This window comes from Poecilia reticulata, linkage group LG22 (genome assembly GCF_000633615.1).
Source record: "Poecilia reticulata strain Guanapo linkage group LG22, Guppy_female_1.0+MT, whole genome shotgun sequence".
Taxonomy (NCBI): domain Eukaryota; kingdom Metazoa; phylum Chordata; class Actinopteri; order Cyprinodontiformes; family Poeciliidae; genus Poecilia; species Poecilia reticulata.
This window is the reverse complement of record NC_024352.1, coordinates 24,340,213-24,349,980: the sequence shown is the minus strand read 5'-3', so window position 1 is coordinate 24,349,980 and position 9,768 is coordinate 24,340,213. Positions and strand designations below refer to the sequence as shown.

The 9,768-nt window shown below is 38.9% G+C and overlaps 1 protein-coding gene across 3 annotated transcripts; it reads right to left on the bottom strand.

Moving 5' to 3' along the window:
* Positions 1 to 425: 425 nt before the first annotated feature.
* On the bottom strand, positions 426 to 8,967 carry LOC103458808 (heterogeneous nuclear ribonucleoprotein Q). 3 transcript variants are annotated; one of them, XM_008399876.2, is made up of 12 exons: positions 8,805 to 8,967; positions 7,158 to 7,317; positions 6,292 to 6,410; positions 5,990 to 6,097; positions 5,751 to 5,864; positions 5,347 to 5,523; positions 5,055 to 5,190; positions 4,457 to 4,662; positions 3,911 to 4,060; positions 3,701 to 3,822; positions 3,206 to 3,531; positions 426 to 1,985 (listed from the first exon to the last, which is right to left on the bottom strand). In XM_008399876.2, the coding sequence occupies exons 2-12, from the start codon at positions 7,303 to 7,305 to the stop codon at positions 1,960 to 1,962; spliced, it is 1,632 nt and encodes a 543-aa protein (XP_008398098.1). In that variant the 5' UTR covers positions 7,306 to 7,317; positions 8,805 to 8,967; the 3' UTR covers positions 426 to 1,959. The 3 variants fall into 3 exon arrangements, with proteins under 3 accessions (XP_008398098.1, XP_008398097.1, XP_017158120.1); XM_008399875.2 differs by having other exon boundaries at positions 426 to 1,988; positions 8,805 to 8,966; XM_017302631.1 differs by lacking the exon at positions 7,158 to 7,317 and having other exon boundaries at positions 426 to 1,988; positions 8,805 to 8,965.
* Positions 8,968 to 9,768: the final 801 nt, after the last annotated feature.

Below are 9,768 nucleotides of genomic sequence, written 5' to 3'. Positions count from 1 at the left end.
AATTCATAAAACTACAAAAGTAGTCAAAATTATACAAAAAGTCAAATTATAATAGATCACAAGAACAGCAGAGAAGCCATGTTACAACTAGTCTCACAATGACCCATCTTGACTTTATTCACATTCAAATCCAACATATTTTTAAAAATTTTGGCCCGAGTACTTTTGAACTTCCATAAAATGTTTTAACATTTTTTTCAAATTTGAATATAAATTTTAAACAAAAATATTGACAAAAACAGCTACTTAATTTTAAAAAAATCAACTTTTCCATTTCCTGGATCAAACTGAATGAGTCGAGTATTCAAAGAAATAAAAATAATGGATTATATTGGCTAAATATTTACACTCCAAACTAAAATAATTGGCTTTTGTTAGCTCACAGCCGCTCACCACCAACATTTACCCAGAGAGTAAGACGCAGATAGAAATCAAAAACTTTATTACAAAAATAAGTTACACTCACCTCCATTTTACAGTATAAAACAATTTATTTGCAGGAATGCAAAAAATGTTGTTGGCCACCAACAATAGTTTAAAACTGCTAACATGTTTTTTTTTTGTTTATGCGTGTATGTGTTTTTTTTTTCTTCAAAAGGTGGTTGTTATGCTTTTTTTTTTTTTTACTGAGGGAGTTAACTGTATAGAAAACTGGGATTGACAAACAGTTTCCTTTATGCTATACTTGGAAACAAATCATTCACTGCAGTATCCCTTCTACCACTGTGGGTCTGGGATCCCTTCTACAACCACAGCAGCTGGAGTTAGGCACGCTTTCTGACTGCAAAATATGGCAATTCAGTCATCAGGTCGACTACGCTGGGCGCCATTTATGATGCAGGAAGGGATCATTCGAGATGATCATGATTTTACATGATGGTTTAGAGTTTGCTGACATTATTCTGATGGTGTTTGAAAATGTGTTTCATGAATATAAAAACCCTCCCAGCGGAATAAAACAGTGGCACAAAAGGGACACTGCAGGGCCTTAATTTTTGTATTTTTTTGTTTTTGTTTTTTTTTTTTGTTTTTTAAATCAAAAGGCATTTGGATGCCTTCTGATTTTAAGCCTTTACAAAACGTAACATTTTCCGAAAAACTATACAACCAGTAACTACATACTCTGAAGAAGCAAGGCAGCTAATTCAGTTCAAAATACGATAAAAGCAGGGCTCGTTTTTAACTCATCTTATGAGATTGTTTTGCATGCCCAGCTTGACTGTTTACAGCCTGCAGAGCTGCAGCGAAAAGGAGTATATTACATTAAGTACATCGTTTTAGCGCTGCAGCTCTTGTGCATATTGTTTGCAAACAAGCCCTGCTTTCATCTATATAGTTTCCCTATTTACAGTACAGGCCGGGTAGTTTAGTCCTCTGTACTGAGGTAGTCAACCAACCCTTAAAGACCAGTTCTGAAAAGAACCACTTTCCTGGAATGCCTGACTTATCCATGCCAGGTGGGTACACCCTAAAACCCTGCAAATGTTCTATTTCAAACATCCAGATCAAACAATAACATGGATATTTCGACAATAAAAATTGCGATTAGCACAAAAATATACAATAGTATCAAGCTCCTTTGAGCCACTTCAAACCTAACAACTTAAAAAGTGCAATTTCTTCAATAATTATTCTGTTTTTTACTTTTAAATGGCATGTTCGGGGGCAGGGAAGGGGCAGATTGTAAGGGCAATTCATAGATAGAGCCCTGAGAACCAGGGCGACGTACAGGCTGACATGGGTTTATATTCAAAAATCATCTGATCGTTTTCTTTTAGGGTGGCGGTTTCTGGGGGAGAAGTGAAAATAAAATGGGTGGAAGGGAGATGTTTCTTCTTCTTCTTCTTCTTCTGTAAGGCTGGAATTTCACTGGACCTTTGTTGTCGCTCTCGTCATTTCAACATCCATTGCAGCTTATGGTGTAAACCCACACATCGAGTCAGTCTCCACTGGGACAGGTCAGGAACGCCCTCGGCCCCGTTTCCCTGCTGAACGCAGAACAAAACAATTACACCAGGTATGGACTAGGACAGCCTCGGAACGGCCAAATGCATCCAACAGAAATGCTGCACTACAGCGAGGTAGTACAGCCGTTTCTCCACCATTAGAACATTTAGCAGTGCATTCATGAGGTTGATTGACAGCACCAAGACCCTCCTCCCAGCTCTGATTGGTTGTTTTTGGTGCATGACATGACAATTCTAACATGTTACACACTTACATTTATACACTGCAGCTTTAAGCCTTAAATTTTTCATTTTTTATATTTTACACTTAAAATTTATACATGCAGCCACTATGAAAAATCCATAAAAATTCAAATTGTAAATTATTAAATCTATTTACATGGAGGGTAATTTCTTTTTTCAGGTCAATCAGGACCAAACTGAAGGTTTAATAATTGGTAATAACTCCTAAAAAAATAGTTTAATTGAATCTAGTTTTTATTACCTCACATCAAAATGTTGCCAAGAGATTCTGGTTCCCTTAAATCACTTTAACCAAAAAGACGTTGAATTTAATTTTCTGCTTTGACCTTTTTGTGATGTAAAATAGCATTTCCATATACGTCTCTGCCCCCATATGTTTAACAACAGTAAGACCTGAGGCCAGCTCAGATTTTAAGTTTTAAAAACAAACTTAAGATGAATGTTTTTGTTTTTCAATGAAATTATAATTAATTCACAATTTAAATGTAAGTTAATCACATCTGTAGTTAATCACAGCTTAGTGATTTAAGTTTTACTGTACTTTAGGCTTTTTTTTTTTTACTAATAATCTAAACAAAAATCTTTTTGTAAAGGTTTTTTTTGCTGCTTTTTACAAAATGTAGCCATTTATTGTTGCTTTCTTTTTTGTTCCTGTAAATTTTGTAACAGTTGCTTTTTTATAAAACATTTTTGTTGCTTTACCACTTTTACAAAATGTCATTATTTTTCATGTGGTTTTCTAACATCTAATTGTTTTCTGCTGCTTTATTTTGTAATTTGCATTAGCAACCATTTCAAACGTCATTCTGGTTTAAAATTCATGTTGGAGGTTTTGTCTCCCTCTAGTGTTTCATCATTACCATTACTTCAACAAACAGCCTCTTCTTTTAACTGTAAATAGTTTTCCTGATTAGACCTCCTGCCGTTTTTTGTCTCCCTCTCTGCGTATGAAACGTAACATAATAAACTGAAACATTCAGCTGAACTTCCGGTACCTCTGATTGTTCCAAGGCCTCCGCGTTGGGTGAAGCCCAATCGGCCCCTGGGTGTGATGGCCCCGCGGCCTCTGGTCTGGCTGGCTCCTCCGCGGACGCCTCCTCTGGCCCCTCTGGCACCTCGCACAGACCCTTGGAAGTCGTCGTAGCCGTAGTAGGGGTCGTCGTAGCCTCCCCGGTAGTTGTGGTAGTCGTAACCGTAGTAATCGTAGTAATCTTCATAGCCGTAGTAATCATGGGGGTAAGAGTAGCCGCCCCTCCCTCCTCTTGCTCTGCCTCTTGGCGGCGGCATGTGAGGCGGCCCGTAGTAGTAGTATTCATCATACCTGCGGAGAAACACCAACGTTCAACGATTCTTACAGAAAGTGACAACTTAGTGATTTATTGGTATGATTTTAGCTGAAGCAGAATGAAATAAATAAAGCAGGGTCTCACTTGTAACAGAGTTAATTACAAGCTGCCAACCCTAGCCTGAGTAGCATTGTTCTTGCTTACATTTGCGTTTTGGCGGCTTGTCTCTGGGCTTTGCGTTCTTTCCTCTTCTGGTCAGGCGGCTTGGCAAACACGATTTCAATGTGCTCTCCTTCCAGTTCTTTGCCATTGAGCTCGGCTAACGCCTAAAAACAGGAAAAGGTTGTTTGTTTTTCTTTAACCCGTGGTTACCAGGCTAATTTGTAGCGTTCATTAGGTTTTTTTCTTTCATACCTTCACAGCACCGTCTCGTTCTTCAAAGTGGATGAAGGCGTAGTCTTTCAACTTTTTGACTCTCTCCAGTTTTCCAAACTGATTAAACGTTTTTTCAAGCGTCTCCTCTGTAACAGTGCTCGCTAAATTCCTCACAAACAGCACCTTGACCTGTGAAAGAGGAGGTTTTTAGTTTTTATGAAATGGATAATTTGGGACAAAACATGATTAGGGCCACTGGGAGGTGGAAAAAAAAAAGAAAAAACAGAACAGACTTTTTTTCTGACTAAGCTCAAATGATTAAAGTTAGAGGGGGGAAAAAAAGGATTCAGAGAAAAAAAAATTTCGAGAAAGAAGAAAAATAAAGAATTCCGAGGAAAAATAAATTAGAATTCCAAGAGAAAGATTTAATAGAATAATTCAGAGGAAAAAAAAATCTAAGTAATGCAAATTATGAGAAAAAAGTGAGAATTCATAACCGATTCATAACCCTAACCCCCATTGGCCCCAATCATCTTCCGTAACTTGGCGATAACACGGCAGCTTCGTTAAATCTCTGCGGCTCACCTTAGCCATGACTTCTGGGTCTGGGTCCTCAATCGGGTCGGCCCATTCCACCGTCACCACGTTTCCCCACACCTTGACCTTTCCACTCATGAGTCTGCGGCGAGCCTGAGCCGCCGTCTTGTGGTCTTCATACTCCAGGAAGCAAAAGCCTCGGTTCTTCTTCTTGTCGTCTGGCTGGTGGTATAATATGACATCATTTAGACCTTCTGCAGAGACAAAAAGCAAGAAGAAGAGAAAAACTAAGTTATTTTTCCAGACAAAACATGTTCACAACTGCCTGCAAACAAATACAGATACTACAATTAATGGTGGTCAACCAAGAAAATTACCGAAACTGTCCTTGCTGCATTTGCAAATAATTTAAAATGTGTAAATTTAGTTGACAAACATTAAATCTTGACTTATTTTTAAGTCAATCTGTTCTAAGCTGCAAAATGTGCAACACTAACTCAAATCCAGTCAACTATTCAGTCAAAAGCAAGCAAATGATTTTTATTTTCTCCAATAACATAAAAGCTGTACCTGCAACAAACGGAGAAAAACAAACATTAAGCTGCAGAAATACTGCTGAGCTACACAGAAAAACCACCGGACTCACCTGTAACTTTAGCAAATTCTTCAACAATCTGGTCTTTTGTTTTACTCTTGGGGATGGAGCCAACAAACAGTCTATTATTGGCCACGGAAATGCATACGCCGATGTGTTTACCCGGTCGAATTTCATTGTTGTTGCACTGTGGATGTTCAGAAAACAGTTTTAAGTTAAAATCTGAATAGATAGAAGAAGAAAAAACATCTAGGTGCATCTGTAAAATAATAGCAAAATGAATGCAACATAATGTTTCCTCAATAAAATAATAAGTATCATAATTGTAGAGGAGCATGCATACCAGCTTGACAGCTTGCTGTGCAGATTCTTTAGTGCAGTAAGTGACAAAGGCATAGCCTCTGTTGAGGCCACTGAGAGGATCCATCATCAGGCGCAGGTCCCAGATGGTGCCAGCTTTCTCAAACAGTGGAACCAGCTCATCCTCAAACAGGTCTCTGGGAATCTTCCCCACAAATATCTGCCAGGATCATGAAAACAATCATTTTCCTTTAAAACAGTAGCAGAAGTACGGACGACATATTGGAGAAGGCACCCAGTCAGTTCTTAGCGGTAAAACATCACTGTAACCTTGGTTACTACGGGTGACAACAACAAAAGTCATCATTTGGACACCTGGAGTGAAAACAAACACTTCAAGCAGTTTAAATACGAATAAAGCAGAGAATAAAGATGGAAGTTATGTACCTCTGTACCAATGGTGGGCTGGGCTCCTGTATGGGCAGACTCTGGTGGAGGACCCCCATACTTTCTTTGCCCAGTTGTTACATCAAGCGTGTAACCAGTCCTATCCAGCAGAGCCTGAAATGAAACAGAAAAGAAGCAACTTTAACAATAAACACTTAAAAAAATCATTACACTGCTTAATTTTCTCACTGTTCAAAACAAAAACTGCTAACATATTGATTCAAAGCATCGATTCTCACTTTGATTTTGGCTTCATCTGGTCCTTTGTTGGTGTCCGACACTTTGGTCCCTTGTTTCTCTCTCTGTCTGTAAGTCTTCATCACGCCACAAAGAAAGGCACTTTTGTTCTGGAAAGATACAGAAAAATCAAGAACGAGGAAATAACAGAAAAAAAAACATCATGAGGAAACCAGAGGCTGTCATTTATGTAGGTGACATTTTATTTTCACACTCATCTAAAAGCAACAACAAACGGATTTGCTCTACATTACAAAATACGAATAAAGTATTGTTTTCTTTTTCAGCAACACGTCCTGCATACCTGAACATGTGAGAGGTCGCTGTCCTTGAATTGTAAAAGGACTTGGAGAGCACCTTCTTCGTTGAATTCTTTCAGAGCCTCGATTGCTCGGTCATCTAAATCACTGTGTGACACCAAACCTGCAGGATGGACAACAGAGACATGTGCTACCAACTGTAAACACTGAAAACTTTCACCACCTGTGAAAGAAAAATCCATGTGCAAACTTTTCTACGGCATCTCCTTCATTAATAAATCACTATGACAGCTAGAAAGAAAAAGGGGGGAGGAACTGCACAAGCCTAACCAAATGGGACTGAAGCTGTGGACAAGTTCAGAAGAATTAATCACAACATATGCAAAAGTGTAATGTGATGCGCTGCAAGTCTTTCACACTGTATTACAGGAGATTTTAACTGAACCATAATACATTTCCCCTGTATGGCGGGCCATCACCTGTCCAAGGCAGCCACACCAGACAGCTGCCACCATTGTTTCTGTTTCAGCCCCATCTGGCCCAAACTAGCAGCTAACATGTGACCAACCCCTCCCAAAAAAATTAAAAATATATATCTAAATCTAGCTTAAAATCTAAAGTCATTTGGATATACGAGTGGGGTCATAAAAAAAAAACTCTGGGGGATTATTTATCAATCCAGACACCATATTGGGAATGAATATCCTGTGTTTTTAGTACACACTTTAATCACATAGTGTATAATTAAATATTTTTGAAGCACTGCAGTACCCATTTTGGTTGGAAACCACAAAAAGTTGCTTCAGGATCCCAATTCCCCCATTCAAAAAGGTGATAAAATGACAATACATGCATGAATTCATACAAAGAATTGCATATTGACTATGCAAGTGTATTCATAATGCCTTACCTGCTATGTAAATTTCATCTAGTTTTTCAGCAACTTTCTGTGGTAAACCAGCTTCTAATAAAGTCTGGAAGTGCTCAGAATGGGTAACTGCAGCAGAGGTGTCCATTGGCTCTTCTGGACCATTTCCATTTATATGTTCTGTGGCCATGTCTCCAGAAATCTGTATAAATGCAATGAGCCAAATTAATCCTGGGTCTTTGGATGTGTTCAAGCCTCAGATTTGTCAACAATATCATCTTAAAAATACAGAAATGCAAACAAAAAAATGTGATCCTGGTATATGGAGTCATTTTTTACACTTTTGTTCAAAATATCTTACAAGGGGCATTCCAGTGTGAAATAAACTTTGCTTTTTGTGGCTGGAAACTTCTTCCTATCTTGACTCTTTTTTCTTCTTTTTTTTTTTACTGGCAGCTTCCAGCTTGGAAGAAGTAACAAACGTGGACAGTGTGCACAAGACAGACAACGCACATACCAAATTGTTACACATTAAACAGAAAATTGCGTCTTATTGTGGCATTCTGATTTGGTTTGGCTTCGTTTTACTCGCAGGATCCGCTATGCTCTCCTAATTGCATGTTACCCGACCTTCTCACTGCTGACTTCAGCTGATATACGTGTTCAGACAATGTTCCCCGGCTTCCGGTGGCTGACCGTGGAGTACAAATGTGCTGCTTTATTTTTGGGTGGCACAAAATAAATGTTCCAAATTTCACTCAAACTCAATCTGTAATTCGTGGTGTTCAATTTGTACTGCTGTACGGTAATAAGCAGACAACTTGTGCAGATTTAAGATCAAACTGTTCTCTTCGCATTTCAAAACTCAGCAAAGCTATTTCTGATTTGGGTGGACAGATGCCTAAATTATTTCTTCAAACGTTTGGCTAATCAATCTCACAAACACGTGCTGTCTGTAGTCAAAGGATAAATGCCAATTACAAATGTGTATTTCACTCTCGGAAACAAACTATGCTGAATTTTAGTGCATAAATGCATGGAGATGTTTATAGTTGGTTATTTTTAATGTGTTTAAGATGTTGTGTTTAGCGCCTGACACTAAAGATACTGTTAGCAGGCTAGCCGGCTAGCGCGCACAGCTAACTACGGACCCTTTTTGGGACAATAACACGAGACTCATGTGTGCGTTTTTAGTAGAAACTACCGTCATTGATTTAATAAACAGAAGATAGGGCTTACAGTATAGTTGTAAGACGTTGTCAACATCTTTTGCGCATCTACCAAGCTCCCCTATTGAGCCTTATTAGCATAAATTGACAATGAGCATGTCAGATCCATGATCTGTCAAAATGAGCTAGCTGGAGCTAGCATGCTAACTCGCACGGTATTACCACTGAGGCCATTGTTAGAACGTCATTTGTTGGTAGACTTCACCAAGTGACAAAGCGCGCTTTTTATATTTAATATGACTTAACGAGGCCTGGAAAGCTAAGTGCTTAGCTCAGCGGATGCGTGGTTAGTCAACGTGCCGCCACATAGGAAGAGTCCATTTTCAAAAAGCCGGTCTGGACAACTCGTTCCCAACCACCACCAGTTTCCACATTGTTTGAAACAGCACCGCACGATTCCGGGGGGTTTAGCGCTGAATAAAACAACATTAACGAGACTTTTCAGAAGCATTCGCCCTACCTGCCGCTGGCACACCAATGAGTGTGGTGCTGATTGTATAGGAAGATAAACGTGATATTTAAAAGACGGAAAAAGTGTAAAACTCCCGGCAATGGTCCGACTTCAGTCATTCACTCTTGATGATGTAAAATGGCTGCCACGTTCACGCCTCGAGTTTTGTCTCGTCGATGGGGTTTCTTGGACAGCCCTGCACGGGCTTGCCTTGTAGAGCGGCGGGTCATCCGCAGCATCATCCGACACAATTACAGCGAGGACAACGGACGGGTTTGTCTCCCAACCACGGCATTTTAACTATTAAAACCACGTTTTTTATTCTTTAAACCAAGACAGTGAAAGAAACATTTACAGACAAAATGTAACTTTGACTAAATGAGTCCGGTACATCAAATAAAAACGTAAATTTTGAAAAATATTAAGAAATATAATGAAAAAAACCCGAAAAAGATACAAAAACAATGTAGCTTTAATGCCAACTACAGTGTCTTGCAACAAATATTTATACCTCTTGAAAATCACAAGTCACAACTACAGACAAGGGCGGTTCTAGGCCAAATTTGCTAGGGGGGCAGGGTGGGGCACTTATTTTTTTAATGGGGACACAGAACAAAGAATGATTAATAAATATGTATGTATGGCTATATTTCATAGTTTAATATATCAAGTGAGCTAAAGAGCCACTAAGTGTCTCTGCTGCTGCAGGTTGCAGACCCCTGATCTTGCAAATGAAAATTGCAATTCCATCTCAATATGGCTAAACCTAAATCTGCAACATCTTAATTTTTAATTCACAAACTATTAAAGATTAAAACAACAAAAAAGTTGAATTAAGATACAGTTTATGTGCCAGCACATGTTATTATAAGGAATTTATTCAGTGTAATCTATTATGTGCAGGTGTTATAACAGAGACAAGGAACAGTTAAACAGGGGTATGGCCCCCTGGTGGCCCCTGTCTAGAACCGCC